Below are 15,141 nucleotides of genomic sequence, written 5' to 3' on the forward strand. Positions count from 1 at the left end.
TTACAAAAGAATCTTTATCTAATTGCCAAAATATTCATTAATTTTATCTTGTGGACACTGAAATCCAGTGGTCAATTACACTCCTTTTGGATGTAACTTTTGGATCAACTATGCTAGTTGATTTGAATCCAGGATATTTAGGATATGTGAACAGGACCTAAGCAGGGGTTGTAGAATTTCTGTAGATTTTGTAGAAAGAGTAAAGAGAAAATAAAACATATTTTAAATTCAATAATCACAATACATTTCACTAGTACTAGACCTCTACAATCTTTTATTTTTGTGTTATGGCTTTTAAAATAGTCTCCATACTTCCCAGTTCAGAATCACAAAGAGCAAACTGCAGCCAAAACTCTTGTGAGTAGTCCCTTTGCCTTGGGACTACGCATTTGAATAAGGGCTGCAGTATCAAGTTTTGGTTGCAGGATCAGGCCCTTAGCTTCACAACAGTTCTATGAGATAGGGAAGCATTTCCATCTGCATTTTACAGACTGGAAAACTGAAGTCTAGGGATTCGTGACTTTCCCAAAGTCACACAAGTCTGTGGCAGACCTGAGAACAAAAATGTCTTGACTCAGTCCTATATTTGAGCCACAAGACTATTTACTCTTTGTGATTCTGAGCTGGGAAGAGTAGAGACTGTTTTAAAAGTCATGTCACAAAGAGAAAATAAAAAAATATGAACCATGCTACTCTGCAACATGACTTCAAGTGTGACTTATTCGTTGTCTTGTGCAGTTATTTTGATGTTGGGTGAAACCAGGAAGTACTGTTGGAAATTTTGTGAGGAAAAATCCAATATAATGAAATATTCAGTTGATTTTAAGACCAAGTTCAGATAAGTTCCAGATAAACAATTTTTTTGGATGTTTATCCACTCAATATTAAACTGTTGAACCCTTTGAGATTCACTCTTCACATATCACCACCCCCTCGTCTTGACTTCAAAAATAGATCTACTAAAAAAAGAGAGAACTTTAAATACATTTAAATGAGATGCATTAAAATAAGATTCTGCTCTCCCTACCTTCTATGTATGTACTTGTAATCATTTTCTTACTCTATATCCTTTTATCCTCTGGTTTACATGTCTAAAGGCTACACTGGAAGGCTGTCATGAGCACACTCAGAGGGCCCAAGAAAAGTACAGTTTAGCATATTCAAGTGAGAATTAGTGGCAAGGCTCAGTGTCACCATTTTATCACAGACGGATGATATTACAGTGCAAGAACAGACTGGCTTTTAAATGATGGGCTTAAAAAGGCAAACTAAATACCAGTCATCTGCTGTGCTTTGCAACATCAGTGCCATAAATAGGCACATTCTCTTGGTTGGTTGGTTGGTCTTAAATTTATGATAAAGTATATAAAATTAATGACAAATGCTTACACTTATGTGTTAAAAGCCAGTTCCCTGCTGGTGTGTTAATGCCATGCACAGTACTTCATAGCCACTGCTCCACAAACAGAACCCACACACCCTTTCATTCATGCAATCAAACCCAGACAATTTTATTTGTGGAACAGTTTATTATACAAATACAATAAAATAAAATAACCTTTTTTATATTATTACTAGACTTGGAAGAGATTAGTGTGATTATGTAAAACCCCTGACTGTGTTGGTGTCTGTCCTGTCTTGCAGTATATTCTGTGCTCACTGAGTGGGAGGGTCACACTGTGTGAGACTAATAAGGACAGAGCAGCATCCCACTCTTTGGAGACTCGCTCCAGCAACTCCTCAGCACTACAGCAGCTTTGTACAGACATTTACTGTGCTTCTGGAGGACTTAATAAGTAAAAATTAAAGGTAAGCGGCTCATATTTGTAGTCAATGTTTACACATCACACACACACACTATTGTATGTATGTGTTCAGCTCACTTTATTGCCAATCAAGTTTATTTCTGATTTTGACTGTACCCTATATATAAATACTATACACTGTATGCTTATATACTGTTGCCACGCTGGATAATGTACTATATTAATCTGCTCACACTTGTGTAAATAAGTTACTATAGTTATGTCTGTGTGTATATATATATTTGTTTCAATTAAAACTGCTAATCAAAATACTCCTAGTGCATGTACTATAGTTAACAAAATGATTAAATGCTGTTACAAACTGGCACAAGGCCAAAATGTGTATATTTGTTAAATACTTGTGGATGTATATATAATATGTCTATACACAAAAGCAAATATCTATTAGTCTGTAACGTGTTTCCTAATTGTGGGAGTCTGCTGGCCTAAATGCAGTAAACTGAAATGGTTTAGTGACAAGGGATATGGTAAAAGAAAGGACAGTCCCTTATTGGGAATTTGCAGGTGCACAGCCCCTAACCTACATGGATCTCAGGGGCTCTTGAGTTTTACTGCGTTGAATCACATTGTTCGTGCATTTCACTGCCAGTTACACTTTTATTTGACTAGAGCTCAGACATGCTGTTGGGGCAGAGAGAGAAACTGATCTCCCCTCCCCAGACGCGATCCTCCACCATGTCCCCAGGCCCCTGCAATTCCTACCTGGAGGCAGCAGGCGCTGTCTCTCCCAGCCCCACCTGCCTTTTATTTTTTGTTAGTTTTTTGTTAAGTTTGACCGAGTTTTGCTGCAGCTTCGCTCCTGGCCCCAGCTGAGGCCGGCTTCTCAGGCGGTGCAATTTCCCAGCGGAAAAGCCAGTTAGGATAAATGCAAATCAGGGGGGCCCGCTCCCGTAGGGCGCTGGGCATCAACCCCAGCGACTGGCGCTGCGCTCTGCTGGCGGGGCCCCTGGAAGGGCTCTGCATGGAGAACCGCGGGGGCGGACGGCCGTCGGCGAGTGCAGCACTCACAGGGCGCGGGCTAGGGGCACCCCACGCACACAGACACGGGGGGGCCCCGCTCACCTCTCTGACAGGGATGTGGCCACGGGGGGCGCCCGGGCGGCGCGTGAACAGCCGCGTGGGGTGGGGTCTTGCGCCCCTAGCTTTGCCGCCTTCTCCGCTGTGAGCTGGCAGCGAGCGCCGCCGACTCCTTGCTGCGAGCCGGGCTCCGGGAATTACGGTTCCCAGATGCTTTGGCGCGTCTCCGCCTGGCTCGCTGGCTGCGCTGCAGGACGCGCCCGCCCGCTGCCGCTCCGGGGAGGGAGGAGTTGGGCTGGGGACAAAGGGTTTCGGACTAGAGAGGTTGGGGTTGTGACCCGGGGGTAGCGGTGACTGGGAGCTAACGCTTGGGGCTGGCTGGGGAGGTTGGAGCTGGGCAGGAGTTTGCAAGCACAGCAAGGCAAAGACGGCAGGAGAGCAGCTGCTGCTAGGAGTCAAGACCCTACAGGCAGCGCCACTGGTAATGCTGCTGCTTCAGGCAAACTGACCTGCACCGTGTCAGGCCTTGGCCCCTCACCGAGAGCGAGTGCTCTGGCTTTCCCACACTCCAGCAGCTTGGACGTGTTCATGTGCAGAGGAATTAAGGATCTGCACATTTCCCCCTTCTGCTGCCCAGTTATCTCAGTGCCTGTCAATTGGTATCTGTGTATTATACTGTCTGTAAAACAAATCAGAATTAATCAGAGAAACTAAATTTCCAAGGCGGGTTGTGTTACAGGCTGGACCGTCATAAACTCAAGTCAATTCTTGCTATTAAGTTCTGGCAGGTTGATTGTATAAGTGATTGATCATCTTCTGAAGTAATAAACTAGCGATGAATCAACATGCACAGATACAGTAGGCATGGTGAGAGAGATAGCAGCATTAGCAATTGGTAACAGTGTTATTTAATTTGTAAGAGCTTTTCAGGATTTGAGAGCCATAGGCTTTAAGCTCTAGTACATTGAAGTCTCCTTGTAAAGCAGGTGCAGGAACTTACACCATGATGTTCTTTTGACATAAATTCATTTTGTGTTACTATCTGTACTGCTGACTGACAGAATAACCATGAAGATGAAAATAGTGCAACACAAAAATAATCATAAAGATGACTTTTCCGGAGCAGACACACCAGCTGTATTTTTTCTTCAGTTCATTTTCATATTACAGGACAACATCACGCTTTCTCTAAGAAAAATATGAATAATAATTTATTGTTGCATTTTACTGTGCTTTGTTAAATCCATGCTTTCCCGCTAGTTGTAATTGGTTTAGAAGAAGCCCAGTATTGTGTTCGGAAGACAAAGATATTTTGTTGGACAAGTTTCATTCTTTTTTAATAAGATTTAAACTGCAAACTTAGGTCAGGCTGCCCTAGACACTTGCATATTTTGCAAAGAAGAATATGGGCAAATACATGACCATTTTGTTTTTAAATAAAAGACGATATAAAGCAATGATAAGTTTTCCTCATTTGATTTGATGACTACTTCAGCAGTCATTCTGCAGCACTGTGCCACCAAACAGTTAAACTAAAATATCTAAGACTAAAAAGCTAGAAGGGAGAAAAAGAAACTAGTCATTCTAATGAATGATAATTTAGTGGCTTTTTAAATAATATCTGAGTTAGTATTGCTGTAAATGAATTGCTCATGAAACTAAAAAAAGTAGCAAGAAATACATTTATCACCTAATTCTAAATTCAGATTAGTCTGTAAACTTTTTCAGAGCTTTAACACAGCTAAATGATATACATTGTGTACAACCAATGTCTTTCTCTTTTCTTTACAAATAAATTCTTCCTTGTGGTTTTTTTTTGGGGGGGGGGGCTGGGAAAGGGAGAATAAGAAGATATTGTTCCCATTGTGAGTATTTTTTGTTTCAGATCTGTGGTCATTTTTTCACGTGTCCAAGAGGAGATGAAGCACATTGGATTCTGCATAATTTGGCTTTGGATGGCAATTCTCTTCCTCCTTCCTGTTTCAACTTATATGGCAGCCACTGACAAGACAGGTACTTCTCTCTTTTTTTGTAGCCAAACAGACAAAAGGCTGAGGACAAGTCTCAATATTGACACAGCTCAACAAATAAATAATGATGCTTAGAAAGTAAATGGACCATGTAAGTGTATGAAGTTACGGAAGCTCAATCAGTTTTAACATCTCTTTGAAGAAGTCCATATCGGATGTATCTAAAGGCAGTGTTTCTGCATCCTGTACACAAAGAGAAATATATTTTTGGAAGCAGTTTAGCCACTTGCAATGTAGTACCCTGATATTTTCTGTTTTTAATATTACATATCCAAAAAAAGTCCAGTCCTGGTCTTGAAAAATCTAGAACTCTGTTAATACAATTTTGTTTAATTGATTCTGTGTTTTAATCTGAGGAAAGCATTTATTAAGAGCCCCAAAGGCATGCCAAGCACCTTAGAGAGGTAGAATAAGGCAGTTCCTTGCCCCTAAATAAACAGAGGAGAGGGGAAAGAGATATAAAATTCTAGCAAAATGATCACAGTAAAGTTTGGTGCATTACTTTTATGATTTCCCGCTCCCCCCCTTCTCAGCTCCCTCTTGCCATCTGTCTCTTACTAGCTCTCTTCTCTAAAACAACGTCCTTCTCCCCATCTCTTGTCCCATTTCTTCTTCTGTATTCTGTCACTATAACCCACCATCTCTGAGAAATAAATCACGTGTACACTTGTAAATGTGACCATCTGGTATGATATTGCATCAGATAATGACTTGTCAGTTTCCTGGGGTTGGCCATAGACACTGCCCATATCTCAATTCCCTTCAGTGTGCCTAACATCGCTAACAAAAAAGGTTTTTCATTTGTTTTTTTTAAAGAAAGATAGACAATTAGGACCTGATTTTCAGAGATGCCTACCGTCCAGAAAACCAGTTGAAGGCAATAGCAGTTCTGGGTGCTCACCGCTCCTGAAAATCAGGCCCAACGTGTTTAAGATTAGTGCCTTGCACAATGGGACTCCAATCCTGATTAAGGCCTTTAAGTGCTACTGGAGTACAAATAATAAATAGTAGTGATAATTATGATTGGGCAATGTACAATAGGACATTGTGGAGAATCTGAGTTTGGGTTCTAAACTCTCCCTTGAACTTTTAGAACAGCAAAAGCTAAAAGCTCTGTATGTGTATTATTCTCAAACCCTGGGAAGTGGGGGGGTAAACCGCTTCTAATAACCCTGCAATAATCCCCTCTTGCCATTTGAAGGAGTGTAGTTGGTGGGCACATCCAGCTACCTCATTTGGAAGATTGAGGAAGGAACATTTAAAAGGGCTGCAGAAGACGCTCAAATGATCAACCTGAACATATGTACAACTTAAATTAAATACATTTGAAAACAAAATGGAGTGCAACTCCCTCTTGTCAGGTAAAAGGCTTTTCAGTTAAATGTAAGCCAGTCATAGAAGACCATTCAGGCCATGGGAGATGGCTGGGACACATGAAAGGAGAGACAAATATCCAAACTCTTTAAGCTTTTTCTTCTTTCATTTAATCCAAGTGACTCCCTTATTTTCTCCTCAAGGTCAGTTCATCCTGGATGGTCCTCTTGCTTTTGCTTCTTCCTCTCAAGATTCTTGCATGGCAGCCCTTGCAGTGACACATCTTTATGGCTGTCCTGTTTCATCATTTGTACTTGTGCCATTTGCCCCTACCCACCTCACTATGCTGTACCTACAGAGTTTGCTTCTGTACAAGTCCAATACTATGTTGCCTCAGGACCCTGACAACCCCTATAGTATAGTCTAATTGTGCTACAGCTTTTTGGGAAGGTTTTGAAATGCAGGGAGAGTTCCCACTTAAGTTTAATTATAAAGAAATACTGGAAATCAATCATGCAAAAGAAAGGGTAAAGTTACATGTGTGGATTAATATGATAAGGGGAGAGATTTGTTTTCCATTTAGTATTCTGAACGTGCCTTGGAAGTGATTTCATTTCATTAGTTAATATTGTTGTAATTAAAGAAATGGCAGTGCTGAAAAGAGAAAATGTTAAAGAGTGTGACAGATTACTCTGGACCTGCTTCGAGCAGGCTTCCTTAGGCCCTGTTGAGTGTGCTGACATCTGTTTGATTCACAGCAATGATCCCTTTCAGTTTTCGTTTGTGCAGAACTTCTGGTGTACTAACCATTTACTGGAGGGAAGTGATTACTTCTAAAAATAAAATATAATAAATCTAAGGGAGAGGATAGGGTTACCACACTGAAGTTCATGAAGTTCTCCACAGCCATGTGTTAAACCTAACTTTTCCTCGGTATATTTTTCTCCTAATTGTTTTGTTTTGTTTACATGGTTGATTTAACTAGTTTTTGATTATTGGAAGCATGTGTTTTCACAATATGGAACTGAGCTCTAGAAAGTTCTAATGTGATCATTTCTAAGTTCTGCTTGAATGTTAATAGTTCTGTCTCATTCTGATTGTCTTGTCCAACTTTTTGCTATGAGTACCCTTTTTGTAACTTAGGCTGCTAAGCTTTGTTGTCTGACCTGTGACAAATATGGCATATGAAAGGTTCTGGGCCTGCCAACAATACTGGAAAAGACCTGCTGGATTTCCACTGCCTTTGACATGAAGTATGTTTTGAAAAATGTTGACTCTAAATCAAAATATGACTCAAACTCCACTAATAATTTCAGGGGCACACTCCAATGCAGTTTTTAAAGTCCGATATGAAAAATACCTCATTATAGAACACAATATATTAATATTAGATAAAAAGATATTAATACTGTAGTGAATTGATTCATACATTAGGCTTTCTGAATGTATAAACTGCCAGACTTGAACTCTTAGGCTGTGTCTATATTGGAGAGCTAGGGGTGTATTCCCCAGCTTGCATACACATATTAGCATGAGTATAAATAGTAGTGTAGCCACGGTAGCATGGGCAATGGCAGCGATGGCATGGTTTAGCCATGCCGAGTACAAACCCACCTGAAACTGGTGGGTACATACTCATCACAGCTAAGCCATGCCACTGCCGGTGCTGCCACGACCTGTGCTGTCATGGCTGTGCTACTGTTTGTACTCATGCTAGCTCTCTTTAAGCTACTGCTAGTACATGTATGCAAGCTGGGGAATCACACCCATAACTTGCAGTGTAGGTGTAGCCTTATAAATTACTGGGAGTTGAAGTTTGTACTGCATGTCATTTGAAAGTTAATCTTAGACTTGTGTTAAAGCTTCAGGTTTTATCTGATCCACATGTGAGAATATATACATGTAGTATATAGACTTTTTTGTAGAGTTGAAAGAATTTTATTGATTTACAAGACTAAACTCAATTAGTAGAACTCATGACTTTCTATAATTTAAGTTCTATACCCATTCTGTGGATGGATAGCCTTATGAATTGTATGTACATTACATTTTCAGTGTTCTTTTCGGGTAGCTTTGCCATTACCATTTACTTTTAATGGAAATCATGGAGTTAAAACTAGACACAAAGCAATGCTCCACTCGGCTACTTTTACTCTGGTGTGATGTAACTGAGTAGTGAATCAGGCCATAGTTTTTATGTCCTTGCTGAATGTTAAGAATTCTCTTGTTTTCCTGATTGTTGTCTTTATGTAGTCCCCTTGTCTAATTTAGTTTTCTAAACTATCTAGTTTGACCCATGACAAAAGTGGTGTCTATACAAGTGTCAGGTTGTCAGCAATAGTTAAAAATCATGCTGGACCTTTCTTCCTCACTATAAAACATAGCTGTAAAACAGACATTGTATCAGTCTATAAAACTGAGGGCTGTCAGCTCCTTGTATGAAAAAGAATATATAGGGGAAGCTGTTGCTCTTAACATTCTAATCTCTTGGCTCAGCTGTCTAGGAAAATGTACCATTGAGGTGATGGGGTCATTTTTAGCACAAACTAGAAGAAGAATTGCACTAGTTCTTTCAGTTTTTGTGGGTATACAGAATACAACTAGCAAAGTAGCATTTATGAGGCCTTAGTATGCTGTGTTTCCTGCCATGACTGTTATGCCTTTGATAAAAATACACCCACAGTTCGTTACATGGTCTTAGGCATCTCAGGAACAACTTCAGTCAGCAGGATAGCAGAGAAATTAGGGCTTGATTCTTCACTTGGACTTAGTGGAGCGGGGCCAGAGGGAGCCAGGTGCAACACCCTGATCCTCCACCCAAGTGTAAGTTATGCTGCTGTTAATTCAGAGTAACTCCCTTCACTGCCACAGAGTTGTTATAGATGTATATTGGTGTAAATGAGAGCAGAATCAGGCCTGTACATTTTCCAGCTGTCGGTTCAGGGATAAAAATTATCTAATGTGAACATGCCTCTCTGCTCTAGAGTGTATATTTCCACCAGAGTATTAGAAGTACAATAAGTACATGATAACAGAGAACGCACTGCACAATAAATACAACTGAGAATGAGCTTGTATTGCCAACTAGGAGTCTGATGAAAGATTACATATAAACTACTGAGATGGCAACACAAAGACTCTTACAATTCTGCATATTCTCCTGGGCAAAATTGCCTCTAATGTGAATTCTTCTTCTTGTTCTTTTGTAGGAACAAGAACAGTAGAAATAAATATAGTATTTATTTCTTCTTACATATCTATTAATTGATATATTTGAAACTAATCTGCCCATAAATGACCTTGCTTTCTAATTGTGGGCTGCAGTTTAGACAAATGAAACAAGGTGTTTGACAGAATCTGATGCATATTACTGCCTTCACCCAATCTGTTTTTAATTAAACCAATGTCATCTTTATTTCAGAAATGTTTAATCATTTTGTGAGGTAATAATTTTTTTATCTAAATTATATCTTCCAGCTATAAATTTACTGGTTACTTCAAATTAACCACTTAAGCTAATTGTAAAGATGTGATACTGTTATATATTGAGTTGAATTCAAGATTTTTGGAGAAGAATGTATTTTCTGTATTATTACAGAGTCAGTGTTGTATTGCAGGCATTTTACAATTACAAGTGTAACCATTTTCCGGGTCAACTTTCAGTCTCTAACATATTTGGAAATCCTTTAAATATAGACTATTTCTAGGATAGTGCTAGTTCATTCCTCCTCTCTTATCACTGAACGGACACGTTGGAAAGTCCCTTGTCCTCCATTGCTGAAACTTCAGGCTTATTTTGGCAATCTTTTCTGGGCACTTCTTCAACTCAAGACAGGATTGCATGCCTACAGAGTATCTAGACCAAATCCTGCTTTCCTTCCCTCCAGTAGTCCCAATAGACTTCAGTGGGACTATTTTCATGAGTTTTGTAAAAAGATAGAGCCCTGTTTTAACATGCACAAAATTGACATTAGTCTTTATCCACTTCTTGAAAAAGTGTGTGTGTGTCTTTACTGAACTATAAAGCTGCTGCAACATGATGAAATGTTGGGTTTAGATTCACTGATATTATATTTTAAGGTTTTGGAAATGTAGGAGCCCATATATAGGTCCTCAAATACTACTTATTAGAGACAAGCTAGTAAAAAGGGTTATTACAGTACTTAAAACTTAAACTTTTAATATACTTCCTTAAATTGTTAAACTAATTTACCCTATTTTATTGTGATCTTGGCTGTTAAATGTAACCAGTCTGTTAGACTTAGCCTCTGCATGTGTACTATATTACAAATATTAGAATACTGTGCTTGTTTACTAGAAACAAATACATCAATGCATAGTTAAAACAATCTCTAATGCAAAGCTGCTTAATTTGTAACAGTCTTTTAAAGAGATAAGCAATGAGATATGACAATAACCTTATTAATCACATTTTGAGATTATTTTCTACACTGCAAATAATATTTAACTGTTGCTAGGGTAATCCATCATATACTTATAACTTTTATTGTTGTATTTTCATAATAGCATCTGCTGTAAAATTTTCTTTTTTCCAAAGTTTACTGTACACATAAACTCCCCTCACCCCTGCCAAGTATATGGTATCATGTTTTATGGTATTCTTGATTGGGGGGAAAAAGTAGTAAGAATGTAATATTATTTCCCATAGTTGTTGAATAGTTAATATGTGCTTGTTTTAATCACAAACAATTGAATTAAAACATGATTACATCTTATCTGTTTATAATTATAGTATTAAGAGAATACTTTGTACACTAAAATGCAACTACTGTTGTTTTAATATAGTAGTTTGGTTTATTTCATAATCCTAAATATAAAGAAACAAGAAGGAATATTAGTAGTAATCTAATTACATTGAAAATTGAACTTTGTTCATGTTGCCTTGCAATTCACTGGCATGATAATAAATAGTTTTATGTCTGATGTATTTTTTTATTTGATAATGTTTGATGGGAGCTGTTACATTTTATTGTTTTGTAGTTACAGTGTGTCCTATAATGAGACCAGATGGACATCAGCTTAGACATATCTACAAAGAAAATCTTGATGTTTCAGGTAAGTGATTTCTTTAACACAAAAGATAGAGCATTTAAAATTTACAAACCTTGTGTGAAATCCTGGCCCCACTGAAGCTGGCTTTAACTATAGAGAGACAATAAAATATTTTAAATTAAAGCTGTCTTTAATATTAGAAAAAATGTTTTTATTAAAATTAGAATAAATTTATGTAATTTTCTGGCTTAAGTTCTATACATGTAAGTTTTTTTTTTTAATTTTTGCTTGTAAAATTAGTCTGGATTTAACATTTGCTTCTCAGACTTACTGTAGATCTGCAGCATAGTTATTCTCATTAGTTCAGATGGTAAAAGAAAACAGCCAATGCATTCCTCAGAGGTTGAAAAGTCAAGAGCTGAGGGAATTTCACACTCATATCCCTTCCTATGAGAAAATGCAAACTGGAAATTTCTGTGACCCAAAGCATTGGGATTTGAAATAGCCTGTCAGTCTATAGACTAGAAAAGCACCAAGCATGCTAAAAATCAATACTTTCCCCAGGTTTTAAAATTGCATTAAACAAAGAATAGACTAAATTAGTATATCACATTTCACAGGTTTTGATCTAGCAGAAAGCTTTTCTCTGAGACAGGCATCTTGTGGAGGTGAAAAAACCTGTTTTAAACTGGGAAGCACACCTCTTATCAGAGACACTCGGTAAGTAAAACAATACTTTATCCCTAAATATCTTTAACAGGATCCAAGCTAAATACTAGGTACAGACTGATATATTAAGCAGTGTATTCAGATAATGCCACATAAAGATCTATATTAGGGCTGTCAATTAATCACAGTTAACTCACGTGATTAACCAAAAAAAAAATTAATTGTGATTTATAAAATTAATTGTGATTAATCACAGTTTTAATCACATTGTTAAACAATAGAATACCAATTGAAATATATTAAATATTTTTGGATGTTTTTCTACATTTTTAAATATATTGATTCCAATTGCAACACAGAATACAAAGTGTACACTGCTCACTTTATATTATTATTTTTATTCCAAATATTTGCACTGTAAAAATGATAAACAAAATAAATCGTATTTTTCAATTCACCTCATACAAATACTGTAGTGCAATTTCTTTATCATGAAAGTGCAACTTACAAATGCAGATTTTTTGGTTGTTACATAACTGCACTCAAAAACCAAACAATGCAAAACTTTAGAGCCTACAAGTCCACTCGATCCTACTTCTCGTTCAGCCAATCGCTAAGACAAGCAAGTTTGTTTATCGTTATGGGAGATAATGCTTCCCACTTATTTACAATGTCACCAGAAAGTGAGAACAGGCATTCGCATAGGACTTTTGTAGCTGTCATTGTAAGGTATTTACGTGCCAGATATGCTAAACATTCATATGCCCCTTCATGCTTCAGCAACCATTCCAGAGGACATCCTTCCATGCTGGTTTAAAAAAAATGCATTATCTCCAGCTCTATTTTGCCTGTATTCTGCCATATATTTCATGTTATAGTAGTTTCGGATGATGACTCAGCACATGTTGTTCATTTTAAGAAAACTTTCACTGCAGATTTGACAAAACACAAAGATGGTACTGATGTGGATTTCTAAAGATAGCTACAGCACTTGACCCAAGGTTTAAGAATCTGAAGTGCCTTCCAAAATCTGAGAAGGATGAGGTGTGACGCATGCTTTCAGAAGTCTTAAAAGAGCAACACTCAGATGTGGAAACTACAGTACCTGAACCACCAAAAAAGAAAAGCAACCTTCTGCTGGTGGCATCTAACTCAGATGATGAAAATGAACATGTATCAGTCCGCACTGCTTTGGATTGTTATCGAGCAGAACCTGTTGTCAGCATAGACGCATGTCCTCTGGAATGGTGGTTGAAGCGTGAAGGGACATAGGAATCTTTAGTGCATCTGGCATGTAAATATATTGTGATGCCGGCTACAATAGTGCCATGAGAATGCCTGTTCTCATTTTCTGGTGACGTTGTGAACAAGGAGCGGGCAGCATTATCTCCCGTAAATGTAAACAAACTTGTTTGAACGATTGGCTGAACAGAAATAGGACTGATTAGACTTGTAGACTCTAAAGTTTTACATTGTTTTATTTCTGAATGCAGGTTTTTTTGTAAATAATTCTACATTTGTAAGTTCAACTTTCATGATAAAGAGACTGCAATACAGTACTTATATTAGGTGAAATGAAAACAACGATTTCTTTTATTTTTTTACAGTGCAAATATTTGTTATAAAAATAAATATAAAGTGAGCACTGTACACTTTGTATTCTGTGTTATAATTGAAATAAATATATTTGAAAATGTAGAAAACATCCAAAAATATTTAAATAAATGGTACTCTATTATTGTTTAACTGTGCGATTAATTGCTTGACAGCCCTAATATATATGTTAGTCTTTAGGTGTTTTCATTTGTAACAATCTTTCCATCCAGAAACCATAGTTATTCAAGTTTTACCTCATCTGGAGTGCAGAGATACACAGATGAAAATTTAACTGAATGTATGCTACTCCTTAGTATGCCATAGTGCTGGTATTGAAGTTATTTCTCTTTGTGTGTATGAGGAAGTTTCATTATTATCACCCTGATCCAATGCTCACTGAAATTAATGGGAGTCTTTCCACTGACTTCCGTGGATGTTGGGTCTGGCCCTATATGGATTAAAATTAGTCTGAGTTGCAAATAAAATACTGATTCTGCAGTCTTTCCTCAGACAAAATTCTCCTTGAATTCATACCTGTTTCTTTTCTCATTTTTCTTAGAGTTTATCCTCCTTCCTTCTGCTTTTTTTTAAAATGTTCTTTTTGGACTCTTCTTGGTCTGACTCTTTCTTCACACTTCTCTTTTTTTTCTTTTCTGTCTATACTTTCCAGGGGTGGAGTTTATTTGTATGTGAGTTTCTTTACTACCTCCAGCTGCTCCCAGTTTCTTCTTCTACTGGATTCATTTCCTGCTTCTTGTACTCTATTCTTATCACAGTACATGCTTCAAAGAGTGAATAATAGATTTTTCACTTTGCTGGCAATTCCAAACAATAAGAAACCCTTTCATTTCTGGTTGAACAGAACACAACATTTTTTGGCAAATCAAAAAGTTGAAAATATTAGGAGTGGAGTTGAAAAGAAAAGTTTCATTTTGATCTAACCTGAAATTTTTCATTTAGATTTTAGGCACTCTTACAAAAGGACTAGGTTGATAAAATGCCAGGTGGGAGTAGAGGAGCAGATATGTAACCTTTAGCCAAGTGAATAGGATACTTTTTCTGGGGTGTAGGAGACCCAGGTTCAATTCCCCCTCTGCCTGATGAGGAGAAATGATTTGAACTTGGTTCTACCACATTGTAGGAGAGTGTCCTAACCATCGGGCTATGGTATATTCTGGTGTCTCTCTTCTGTTGAAGCTGTTGCACTGGGAATAATTAGTTAAATAATATCTGAACATGGACTTGGGTCTCCTAGATCCTAGGTGAATTGTCATTCTTGCTCTCTGTGGCTTGATGATGACTATTCACTGTCCTTCACAGTGGCAATTCATAGTCATTCATAATGAGGATGAATAGTCATTAGGCCAGCGAGAGAGAGAGAGTGAGTGAGCATGAGTCTATAGCTTCCTCCCCCTCTGCCCCTCCACCTCCTGGCATTTTGCTTTTGTAAAAATGCCCAAAATTAAAATAAGTTTCAGATTAGGCTCAAACAAAACATTTTTGTTTCAATATTAATGAAACACTTAGATTTTTTTTGTTCTGTCTTCATTATTCAGCTAACTTGACACAAATTTATGAATAGTTTCAGGTTGGCAGAAACCACATTTTTCGGCAAATAAACTATTTGCTCCCAAAAAAGTCATCCAGCTCATTTTATATACTAATTATTCTGAACA

General features: G+C 37.6%; 1 protein-coding gene across 1 annotated transcript in view; it reads left to right on the forward strand.

Annotated features, from left to right (window-relative positions):
* Window positions 1–3,053: 3,053 nt before the first annotated feature.
* The window catches only part of COL19A1 (collagen type XIX alpha 1 chain), a 334,061-nt gene continuing 321,973 nt past the window's right edge, over window positions 3,054–15,141 (forward strand). The window contains 6 exon segments of the mRNA XM_065401717.1: window positions 3,054–3,077; window positions 3,079–3,324; window positions 4,729–4,751; window positions 4,753–4,856; window positions 11,189–11,263; window positions 11,821–11,920. Coding sequence (XP_065257789.1) covers window positions 3,054–3,077; window positions 3,079–3,324; window positions 4,729–4,751; window positions 4,753–4,856; window positions 11,189–11,263; window positions 11,821–11,920 — 572 coding nt within the window.

Source organism: Emys orbicularis, chromosome 3, assembly GCF_028017835.1.
Source record: "Emys orbicularis isolate rEmyOrb1 chromosome 3, rEmyOrb1.hap1, whole genome shotgun sequence".
Classification (NCBI taxonomy): domain Eukaryota; kingdom Metazoa; phylum Chordata; order Testudines; family Emydidae; genus Emys; species Emys orbicularis.